General features: G+C 37.0%; 1 protein-coding gene across 22 annotated transcripts in view; it reads right to left on the reverse strand.

Annotated features, from left to right (window-relative positions):
• znf740a (zinc finger protein 740a) overlaps positions 1–11,785 on the reverse strand; it is a 42,197-nt gene extending 30,412 nt beyond the window's left edge. For all 22 annotated transcript variants that reach the window (XM_055183209.2, XM_055183208.2, XM_055183203.2 and 19 more), the window contains exons 1-4: positions 11,628–11,785; positions 5,360–5,519; positions 5,020–5,211; positions 3,630–3,776 (exon numbers count right to left, since the gene is read on the reverse strand). In XM_055183209.2, coding sequence (XP_055039184.1) covers positions 3,630–3,776; positions 5,020–5,211; positions 5,360–5,404 — 384 coding nt within the window. In that variant the 5' untranslated portion in view covers positions 5,405–5,519; positions 11,628–11,785. The remainder of the gene's footprint in view (positions 1–3,629; positions 3,777–5,019; positions 5,212–5,359; positions 5,520–11,627) is intronic.
• Between the last annotated feature and the right edge of the window lie 752 nt (positions 11,786–12,537).

The following is a 12,537-nucleotide window of genomic DNA, read 5'->3' on the forward strand; positions in this document are numbered from 1 at the left end:
ATAACACAGACACTTACTTTCTTACAAAGATGTGTTGGATTTTTTTCACCTTCTAAACTTATTAAACACACTGCATATTTTAAACAAAAATAAAATTGGCAAAGAAGTTCAAAATCTGTAGTAGGCTACTTTTGATCTTTAACATTAAATTATTCAATATTTCCATTTCTTAATAACAGGGGTGCAAACTTATCAGGGGTGAAAAAGGTGACAAAGACACAAGCGCTCATATATACATATATATAAATATATTTAAATATTATTTTAGCATTTTAATTTAAATCAAATTTGAACCTGTTAGCATAGTTAATGCAACATAAATTACTGTAATTACATATACAAGAATTAATGAATGCTTATATACAATATATAATGTTCATTTTTTGTTCATAATGCATTTACTAATGTGAACACACAATTGAGAAAAAATTTTAGTTTTTCCCTGACTGGCAAAGAATACAATGGAGTGGGACCAGACACTGTGGTTATCAACACTCTTTAAAATAACTTGTGTATCACACAATAAAGAAACGCAAACATTTTTGGATGGTCTGTTGTGTTATGTAAACTATGACTGAATTACATGTTTTAAGTTAACTATCCCTTTAAGACAGTATTTTAGAGTTAACACTGCTTTAAATTCAACCATAACTGTGACAGTAGTGCTGTTAACATGTCTGTCTGTAATTTATTGTAGCTTTGTTTACAGTACAGTACAGTACGCAGGCACCTAAGTTATCACGTGGGCGCTCGGGACACGAGATATTCTCCATTTATAAAACTTTATTTTCATGTGGTTTGTATATGACGTTTTATTTTATTGACAATTATCAACAGCGCGTTATTTCAGAACGCATCTAATCCGCTTCACTCAGATGTCAGGTGGATTCCCTTCACTGAGAGTGAACTTTCCGTTTTTATTTGACTAAAACTGGACGATCTGCCCCATGGTAAAATCATTGTACTTTTTCGCAAGCGCTCAATTATAAATGATGCCCATTTACAAATCAGAGGTAATGTTAGCGCATCTCGCGGTCAAGTGCGCGTTATGAAACGGAGCCTGCGCGACCATCGACTTCATAGGATTAAGCTAATGCATTATTTCATTATTTGCACATCCACCCTGACCAGTTTACCTTAGCGGGTCAGACGTCTTGACTCTTCGTTGAAAAAGATGGTCAGAAACTGGGTGGAGGAAGGAGATCACGCTGGATTTTGTGATTCCATCGATAGCAGACTCTTGTTACTGATTGGCCATACGACTTGTCAATCATCCCACTTTCTATGCGGTGGATGAGCCCAGTGCTATGATTGGACATATTTTTCTTTTTTCTGTTGCTTCTTTTGAGTACTTCGCGCGGCAAGGGCGTCATCAGGTTTGTGCGTAGCTTAGAGTGACAAATCGTACCACCGTACTTTGAGGTCAAAATGAGTAGCTGCTACGCAAAATGCGTACAGGTTTGACGCGTGTATGCATTTAAGGCTAATACAACGGCAAAATACTCACAAGCTTAATGAGAAGCGGATACATGGCTTGCACGCTCCTCTTAAACAGAAACAGGTATATAGCGCACATAGCACTGTTGTCAACGGCTTAAAACTGCGGTGCGTGAACAAATGTTAAGCTTTATGACCACGCGCACAGCAACGTGACGCGGGCGCGTAACCTCAAATGAGAAAATACTACGAGTTAAGTATGTGCACTCAATCTGCAGACTGCTTAAACTTCGGCAGCAAATGAGGTGGCTATAAATTGTAAAACATAACCCGTCAAACTGGCTAGTAATTTGACATCGTTACCACAATAGCTGGACATGATTTTCATAATTTCATTTACTGCTACCATGTCGCAGACCCCTCTCACCCCTCATTTTCAAAAACTCATCGGATCTAGACGAATCACAAGAATGACCTATTTTGGATCAAAAACGGCGAATTTCGCCGAAAGGTGACAAGTTTGCACCCCTGAATAAAATGAATTTCGAAAATGTTTGTTTTCAAAATTATTATTATTCATTATACATATAACGAAAAACTCAACACCAGTAACTTAGTACAATGACAAAATCGCTTTTATTAAACAGCTTGTTTTAAAACAAATTTGACGTATGGTATATGCGTTAAAACACAAATCTAACTACGAATGCTTAGTGTTTTTTTTACTATTATTTTTAGGGGTGTAACGATTAACCGTGCAAATAGGCATGGGCCGGTATAAGATTCTGGCGGTATGATAACCTTTAGCAAAAATACCACGGTTTCACGGTGTTACGGTATTGCCATTGCAACACTAAAATGTGTTATTTTTTAAATGCCAGGTAAATTTAAAGCCTTTAAATTATAATATGCTTTCAAAAAACATATAATATTTTTGTAATGTATATTAAATGTAAACATCAAATCAATCACATGACTTAATGATTTAATGAATTTTGTATAAACACAGCTCATACCTTGGAGACGGTATCACAGAATATTTCAGTGGTTTTGAAACCTTGACTGTTTAAAACCTCGGTATACCTTGAAGCCGGTAATCGGCCCATGCCTACGTGCAAATGCGCGTTTTCTCAATGAATGAATTTGAATGAATTACGGTGAAATCCAGGCACATCCGAACGCCAGGGGGCGCTCCCGTGCAGAAACTCCCTTTGTACCACAGAAGAAGTAGCATAATGTATGCTATTCCAGGAAATGTCTACAGGAATATTTATCTCGCTGTTCTTCAAATTGTTTCAGGTATTTTCATGATAATAAAGAATATTTTAAATGATTTTGTTTAACGAGTGTTGCTTTTTTAAATGCACGTTATAAACGACTCCGACTCGTTATGATTTTAGACACACGGTTGAATCGTTACATCCCTAGTTATTTTTATTTTATCAGAACAGCAATAATTTAATAAAATCACTCACTTATATTAAACAGAACATTTAACAAAAAACATTGTACCCAAACATTGTAAAACATTGTATTTGTTTTTAAGAACAAATGATTGGTTTGCATTTTTTTGAATCAGTATAAAACTACAACAATGTAAAACATGAACAAACTCTCCTAAGCTAAGCAAAGAAACAAAACTTTTATTATTAACTCCATTATTTGTATAATTGAAGCTTTCAGACTTTCACATTCACGTGAATTTTTTAAGTCAGGAAATTATTTACCCCATATAAGTGCAGTATAACTAGCGCTCATGTGCGGTGCTGGTACGTTCATGCTTTTTGCGCCACAGAGAGCAAAATATTTCAGTCAACCGTTCAGGCGTTTAAGAGGCAACGAAATGAGACGCCAAAATCTGTGTTTTGATTTGGTGCAGTAGATACCGGCCATACTGGTACTGGGTTTCGGTATCAAACCCTAGTTATAAACCACCGTAGATACTGCCACTGTGAAAACACACAATAACAGTTATTGTGTGGTCGCTCACCCTCCCTTCCCTGTTACAAACCACCCTGCCCTTCCCCCTAACCAAAACCATCTTTTCCTCCAAAAACACACAGGAAAAGGCTATTTAACCACTTGTGGCATCACTATTAAAGCATCAGTATACAAAACTGTAATACAGAAAACTGCACACAGTAATACATTTTCACAACAAACTTTTTCTCACACACACACACGCACTCTGCCTTGCCCGCTCGCCCATCCTGCTCCCTCACTTTACAGGGTGTTCCTGCCTTCCTGTTTTTTTTCTTCAGCTGCATGTCCTCATTGGGTCGCATTTCCTTCTCATCCAGCATTCGGGGAGCAGTAAAATCAGCCTCCTTCCGCAAAAGCTACACAAACACACAAATAAGGGCCTTAGAAAACACCACAGAATGAGAAAATTAGCAATTAAAGCCTTATTATGTACTATCATACTGTGTTTAACCTATTTTGGTTTTGTGTAGACCAATAGCATTGCTAAAATTTAGGAAAATAGATGTTGATAAAAATATTTAACTGAATGATAGTAAAACAGTATGTTAATTAATGTTAAGTTAATTAAAATAAATCAAATGTAATATATCGTCGCTGTCCGATGAAATGATTTTTCGACGGATTGAATGTCCAGGTTCATTTCCGTATACAGTATGCGTCACATATCTAAATGGCCAATGAAAAGTTGTGAAATCATGTCATCTGATTTTCACGTATATCCATGTGGTGTCAAAGCTGTCAATCACGCCGTGTATCTCCCGCCCGGTGGAAGCATCTCGCGGGTCTCGTGAAGTTTCATCGAAGCTCAGCACTGGATAGCCGAATAAACATAGCCTGGTGACACAATGACTTTCCTTCATTGAGGTAAACGTTTCCCCCCTGACGCCAGACGTATGTCTAGGAGTGACAAAATTATGGTAGGACTGTGCAAACAAAGTATCTGTCTAGCATTACCATGTCAGTGTATTGATTCATTGTCCCTTCATAGTTTGCAAGAGACATTTAATAAATTTATAATTAATATTAAATAAACTAAGCGTATTTAATAAACAAAGACGTAGGCAATTTAATAAACTGAGTGTATTCATCTGTCAATATGAAACGCGACTTGGCCATTATAATTAATGATTGGAAGAACATGTATCGACCACCATTACTGTAAAATATGCACGTATGTCCATTTAAACTCAATTTTGGTCAAATATGGATTATATCATTACACTGGCAAGAATATAGTTACATGTAAAGATGCCGTCCCAAGTATGACAACGCTACATTCAACTGCTTTTGAAATACGGGGGTTTTTTTCACTTCCTGAAAAGTAACCGTTTTGGACATACGCAAGTTTCATCGGGCAGCAACGATATATAAAAATTAAAGAGATCCTCTCATATCAAATCATTATAAGAAAACACTTCTCTATAGTACATTACATTAAATGTTTTAGTTGATCGTATTACATTTTCATCATCCGATTAAGTTTATTATAGGCTTTAAAATAGTATTGTCAATATGAATCAATGACAAATGCCCACCAAACCATACAAGACTTCTACAGTTAGAATTAAATAACCAATCAACTTTAAGTTTTCTCCTAACCAGTGGGGGACAGGTCATGCCCGTTGGCAAAACCATATGTCCTTGCATCCCGCGGTCCTGTGGATCCCTCTGAGCCGAACAGTGACCTGGGGCCGGACCCAACGGCGTCATCAATTTCTTAGGGGCAGTGATGGAACTGGCCTGCATCAAAGCCATGCTGGACAAGACTGCTTCACATCCTAACAGCCCTGCCTTCAAATACAAAAAGACAGAATAAAGAATAATTCTAATGTTAACTGGGTAATTAATGTAGTTTTCAGTATTACAAATCCTGGGATTTCCTTGCAAATAATAACAGCTATCAGTACGGGAGTATATAATAAATATTATAAAAACCAACCCATTTCATATGGTCACGGACAGAGCCGCTGGGTATGTGCGACATAGCTGTTGACAGCAGGTGTGAGGACAGATGATGCTTGTAGATGAGACGTCAGTCCAGATCAGGTATCATACACTAAGTTTTTCCGTCTTTTATCATCTGGCACTGATGTTTATCCCTTTGTGGCAATGGAGAACAAATGAATTAGATTAAAAGATGCATGGGACTAGAGGTGTGCATTTTTGTCACTTTTTCATTACAAGTAATTCATAAGTCTGAAAAATGAGTACTCGATTAATCGAGGGCGGGGCTTTCAAGGGAGCGGGGCGTAGCCTACATGTAATGGTAAAAATTCTATCTTCACTTTCACTTTAGATGGAGAGAAACGCTTATTTTTAGTCAAACAATGTTTAAATCCATTTGAATATTTAATATATGTCCATTTCTTTACACTAGAAATGATACAGCTACTGTCGCTTTTTGAGCAAGAACATGCAGACATTAAATCATGTAAACTCTGTGTGAGGGTTTAATCTGCTGAGACTTCACATCTGACACTGATCAACAGACAAACACAACGTGTCTCAGACTTCACACGAGTTCACAAACAAACATTATTGGAAACCCAAACAAAAAAGCACATGCAGTAAAAGTCATGGGCATATTACAACAATTTGCGATTAACTAAATAATTAGTAAACTTAATAATTGTTAATATTATCTAATAAGACAGTCTTTATGATGTAAATGCAGTTTGCAAATGCGACCTCCGAAGGATGCAGTCTTTTATTTGAGAAACGCCAGCATTTCACCTCCACAAGAAATCTTGTGACATAATTAATCTCGCGAGACACATTTGATCTCGTCACACCCCTAATTATTATGCTATTTATTGTCAGTATAATTAGTGACATAAAATGGTCTTAAAAATACAATACTATCAACTATTGCCATTCTGGGGCAATTAACTGACTTATGAAAAATAGCTGTCGTGAAAGGCCTAGCCATTAACAAGTATGCAAAGTAGTTTTCCATACTCTGTTAAAGATCACCTATTATCCGATTCATGATTTTTCATTTCCTTTGATGTGTAAGTGTGTGTTAGTACATGTTAACGATATGCAAAAGGTACAAATCCCAAAGTAAACAATGACGCGAGTTATCGCCTCCAGCGTAAATCTCTTTTCTTGGACTACATGCAGATTGTAGGCAACAGTTTACATCCTGGGCCTGATGAAGTGGACATGACGGTCATTATCATAATCCCGCCCACTTCTGACTCACAGTCTTTAAATAGTCTATGTTTTCATGTTTAAAGAATTTACTACTGACTTAACATTGACTCAAACACAAGTTTTGAGCAGTGCAGAGTAGCGCTTAGATTAAAAGATGCATGGGACTAATCTGTTTGATGTTTCTATGATCACAAAAGCAGACATGGTTTTAATGTTTTAGTATCCTTATCTTACCAATCTGTTACGTTCTGCTCCAGTTTCCCACACATTGACTTTACTTTGGCGGGCTGTCAAGGTATATTAACAAGCACCCAAGTATTTCTGGCATAAAATTTTGCCTTTTTGTTTTCGTGATAATCACACTCTTTAATAATGACATTTTGCATGCGAGCACGTCGTGTCTCTCCCGATGAGTTACGTGTGCATTCGCATTCTATCTGTTTCTCAATTAAATGAGAGCAACGCGAAGCAAGCTCTGTGTAACATGATTGTATTCTTCCATGTTTCTGAACCCGTACCGTTGTAAGTTTATATTTCAGTCCTAGTTTAATTACTTTGGGCCCCAAGTCTGATTAATATTGTGTGTAAAACCCGAGTCGATCGGAGAACAGCCGTGAGCGATACCGTGCTAAGGTTTGTGTGCAGTTTCAGTGTGCCTCAGGTTTCTATAACAACTAGCTGTTTTAAAAGTCCACGCGATGCATTTTGTTTCTCCCATATTTTAAATATATTATTATTAATAAACCATATCTTTTCTAAAATCTAAAAAGTTTGCACAGAGATGGTAGCAAACAAAGCAATGCTAATGTCAAGCCCATTGCACTGAACAAGCAAAGCTCAAGCTGACTCAAAATATAAAAAAACACAAAGCTGTAATGTAAAGTCACCTGTCACCGGGCCAGCAAGTAAACTTTTGCATCTGAAATAATATGGAGAGAAATAAGAGGCACTTTTACTGCTTCTGCTTGTAGAAATAATAACCATTCAGGGCTTGACATTAACTTTTTGAGGAACTGGGCCCGGTTGCATAAAGCACCTTAAGTGTAATTTTCCCTTAAGTTGTTTCCTTTTAACTTAAGGGTGTTGCAGAAAAACCCTTAAGTTTTTTCTGTTGTGTCTCCATGGCAACAATAGTATTTTATAACAACAAACCGGGGTCACTGTCATGAAACACTTAACGATTACTCTTACCTAAGAGAACCGTTTAAGGGATTATATGCAAAACTCTTTAATTATTATCTTACAGAAGTTAAGGGGAATTTACCCCTTAAGTGTCACACTTAAGGGAAAAACTTAAGGTGCTTTATGCAACCGGGCCCTGGTCCTTCGGACAAGTAAATTTATTTGAAATGAAAAGATTCATAATATAATTTATTTTTTGTGTTTTGCTAATCAGTGGCAGAGCAAGGGATTTTTCATAGGGGTGGCCAGGCAGGGGCCAGCAGTTACTCTGGGGTGGCACATAAAATCTCTATCATCCAACCTTAAAATACTATTAAGTATTATAGGTGTGTTAATCAGAATAATAACATACAATTGCTACAATACTTTAATTAAAATGAATTGAGATTAACATACAATTTATAGTCATAATTCAACATCATGTTTTTTTAAAACTATTTATTCAAATAAAACTTTTGAAATTTACTTTGAAACCAGAATTTATATCTCCCATTGCTGAAAAAACTATAGAGGCCAGAAAATCCTGTGAATTTTGTAGGCCACTGAAATGTATTTTACTAAGACTCATTTGGCTGCTTCTTGCTACTCTTTCTTAAGAAGGATGCTATATCTGCTGCCTTTCTCTTCATTTTCCTCTCATTTCAATGATTGTCTTTAAAACACTAAAGCAAAACATTAAAACATTACCATGTTTTAAAAAACTTATTAGGGTAAATTTATCTAGATTATCTGTAATATATAAATCAATCTTAATCCTAGCATTTACGCTGTAATGTTTGTGTGGAATTAAAATGTAGAAAGTACAGTGCAAACTCTGTCAGATTCAAATCAGCTGTCGTGCAGCGCGCACACACACACACACACACACAAACACACACACACACACACACACATAGGCGCGCTGAAAGAGCGGAGATTCTCATTATAAAACAGATTCTTAAACAAGATTTTAACCCCATTATGTGTTTTTACCGAACTTTAGAAGAGAAAAAATACGGACTTAAATTGACACACAGTGATAAAGGCGGTTGAAGAGCCGGTCATTTATATTAACGCTGGAGCCTGAAGAAACATCACTCTCCACTCCTGTCTTTTTGTCTCGTTTTAATGACTTCTAGTTGCAGCTGCCGAAAAGGCAGAAAATATGCCATCCCGCCCCTCCGTATTCGGTGATCAGGTTTCATGCGCGCACAGCTAGCTTGTTTAGGAACAATAACAGTAAGGTGTAAACGTGTGTGTGTTTGTGGCGCGTTGCGCTCTCTGTTCAATATTCCGCTCTGTGTTTGCGCTGCGCGTTCTGCTCTGTCGTTAACGGCACATAACGTTAAGTAACATGACATTTTATTTTGTTTGAAATTTATCTTGTCCAGTCGGACAACTAATTTTCTCTTACACTTGTCCTACAAAAAATCCACTTGTCCCAGACAAGCCTTAATGTCGAGCCCTGGACCATTATAACACCAGTCACATTTATAATCTATAGACCTGCACTGTCTTTCAATAATATACTATACATATTATTATATTCAATAGAGTTTGATAAAAGGACAAAATCCAATCGCTTCATACTGTATATCAGTGCAAAAACAGTAAAGTTATTTTGTGGTGCTTTGACAAACAGCTTTGTTCATGGCAAAGAAAGTTTGGGGTGGTTGGATTAATGGTGGTTGAATAAAAGGGTAATGACTGCCTTTTTCATCGGCTACCACCACAAGTAAATTTCAGATCTGTGGGAAACACTGTGCTCACATCGCGCTGGTGAAGTTGATCGACCAGCTTAGCCATCTCATTTTCTGGGTCAGATTCAGGCTCGAATTGATTAGGGATGGCGAAAACTAAGAAGTTTCTTGACCGACCCTCATTATCCAGTTGAAACCGGTTAACCAATCGTCCATCGTGATGGTTGACTGACATCACGATGGAGAGACACCATGCCATGCCCCCACTCCGCTGCGAGTCAACATACACTTTCCTCTATAGACAATAGTTAACCTAAAATCTTTGCGGGAATTGCTCTATAAATTAAATTGAAAATATAACTACTGCATATATGCTATTTTAAATACTGTAGTCTATGCCTGAGACGTGACGTCACGTGTGTTAGTCTGTGAAAAATCCCGTCAGGCATTTGATCTTGACATTGCTAGAATCTTGTCTTTTTACATGTTGTACTTTTAACTTAAAATATTTAATCTTGTACAAGAAAACAGCCCAAAATAATAATTTATTAGTAGCCTATTGTAGTGTCTCGGGAGATCGTGCTTATTGTTACATAGCTAAGTGGCTATACTGCACTGAAGCAGCAGTTTAAGATATAAACTAGTGATGCACCGATGTATCGGCCGCCGATATTTATCGGCCGATTTTTGATGAATTTGAAACCATCGGCATATCGGCAATAGCACGAGAAAGGCCGATACCGATTGTTTTTTAATTAACTGCATAAAGAAATCTACTATATGTACAAAACTTGTTAATGTTGTTAATGCTGAATAGCAAAAACCACCTTTGAAGGTTGTCATGCTGTCTTATTATATTTGTTTTAAATTAATTTGTGCCTCTCTTATTATGTTGGTCAGTTGAATGTTAATTAGATCCAATCCATGTTCAGTAAAAATAATTTGATGCAGAAATAAACTAGCAAATGACCAAATGTATAATATCGGTATCGGCCAGAAGTTGTCTGTTTAAATCGGTATCGGCCCAAAAAAACCCTATCGGTGCATCCCTAATATAAACCCAGAATTCAGCGAACGCCAAGAACAAGAAACGGGAACAACACTCCGACTGAAACGTGGGATTTACATACACAAACCATGTTTAAATTTAGATGTTTCTGGACAGAAATACCAACTTGTTCACTTTGTCTAGTTTTAATAAGCAGCAGATTGAAGTGCTGGCTGCTCCATGCGGTGCTGAAGACCCGCTCTGACAGAGTACTGGTGGCACATATGCACAGATATTTACGTGCAACCTATTCAACCTAAGTCATTAGGTTAGTAAAATAACAAATTATAGCTTTTAAATAGAAAACTAAATTATGTAAAGAGAGCTCATCTCAAACGAGCCTAATGTGTTTTTTGAATAATAAACCACGCGAACACACTGCATTACACCAAATACACAAAATCACGTTGTTTTAACAACATAATAGGGGCTCTTTAACAATGTTAATTGAGGACGTGGCCAAGTGTTTCTGTACCGTTATTGCAGGGTTTTAAAAAATGTAATGTTATCTAGATATCGTCACAATGTTGTCAAGTAACATTATGCTGACCAATGGACGACTACCCATCAACCAAAGATGTTTATGTAAATCCAAGACTTCAGTTGATTTTTCTCACAATCCTTCTCATTATTTTACAAGGAGAAATTATTTGACACCTTCAATTCCTAGTTGATGATCTAAGGAATGTACTGTCACTTGCATGAAGCAGTAGCTGCAAACTTAACAGAACGCGCATTAGAGGTAAATTCAACATTTGTTTATCCAATGCATTAAAGCAATGCAGACATGAAAGAGTAACGCAAAAAATCTTCTCAGCAAGCGCTGCGTTTCGCCATAACCTCTCTTCAAAACACAAAGTCCTAACCTAACATACACAATCCACACACTAACCCGTGCTTAAATGATTTATATCGCTTTAAACACGTGACGGCTGGTCTTGGAGCAGTAATGGTTTATTTTTCTCTGGTCGCTGATGACTGTAAGCGCGTTCATGTGAGATTGTGTCTCGTGCACAGACCCTTTTATGTTATCAAATCCACGCATAGGCCTGAAAACCGCATCGCACCGCAGTAATCGGGGGAATGAAAGACGCATAATGCGTTTCTTTTAAAGCGATGAGTGTAGCGTTTATATATCTTACCTCAATAGTTCAAAATTTCGCTCTTTTATTCCACCTCAGCTCAGTTTACAAACACAGGAAAAGCCACCGGAACAACTCCACGAGAACGCGCACTTTGGTTGCAACGTCACTGACTGTTCATGAGTGAGCAACAACACAGCTGCACAATGAAATGGGTTATTGTACAAACTCGGCTTTAAGACAAAATACAATAAAATCAGTTCAGAATTAGTAGATACGCTTAAAAAGCTGTCCTGTAAAATAAAATTGTTACATTATTTTACGTATATAACGATACTATTTATAATTATGTGTGCAAGCACGAAGTCCTATGCTGCATTCCAGACAACTCGGATTTAGGATGTTTCCCACCTGAATATATTTTGGCGTTTAGAGGTCTTTGCATCTCCTCATATATACATTAGCAGCTGTTTCTATGGGCCGTTATACGTAAGTCGTCCGCCATATTGGAACGGTCCAAGGCGTTATATAAACCAGTGTTGTCAAGTCTGTGCATGGTTTCCCGCGAAATCAGATTAGCCTACTACTTTATAACTCTTGACGCGTATTGTTAAATGTAAACAATACTATTTTATTTAGCCTATGGAATTGAAGTTTTGATATTTGAGAAAGGGTCATTGAAATAGATTTTATTTTCAGGCAGATCTGGCAACCCTGCCCAGCCATTGCATGAGTAGGCTACTCCAGACTCCAGAGCATGCTGACTGTGTGCCCACAACCATGTACATTTATTAAATGTTTTGTGCTGTTGTGTAGACCCAAACACAATGCACCGATACCAAACATTACAAACTTTCTGTATTTTAAAATCACAATGGTATTGAAATTAAAAACTTTTTAAAAAATTTAATATTGTGGTATTTTTTACAAATGACATATCTCAGGGCTTAATTATTAAAAAAAAAATGTA

This window comes from Misgurnus anguillicaudatus, chromosome 14, assembly GCF_027580225.2.
Source record: "Misgurnus anguillicaudatus chromosome 14, ASM2758022v2, whole genome shotgun sequence".
NCBI lineage: Eukaryota > Metazoa > Chordata > Actinopteri > Cypriniformes > Cobitidae > Misgurnus > Misgurnus anguillicaudatus.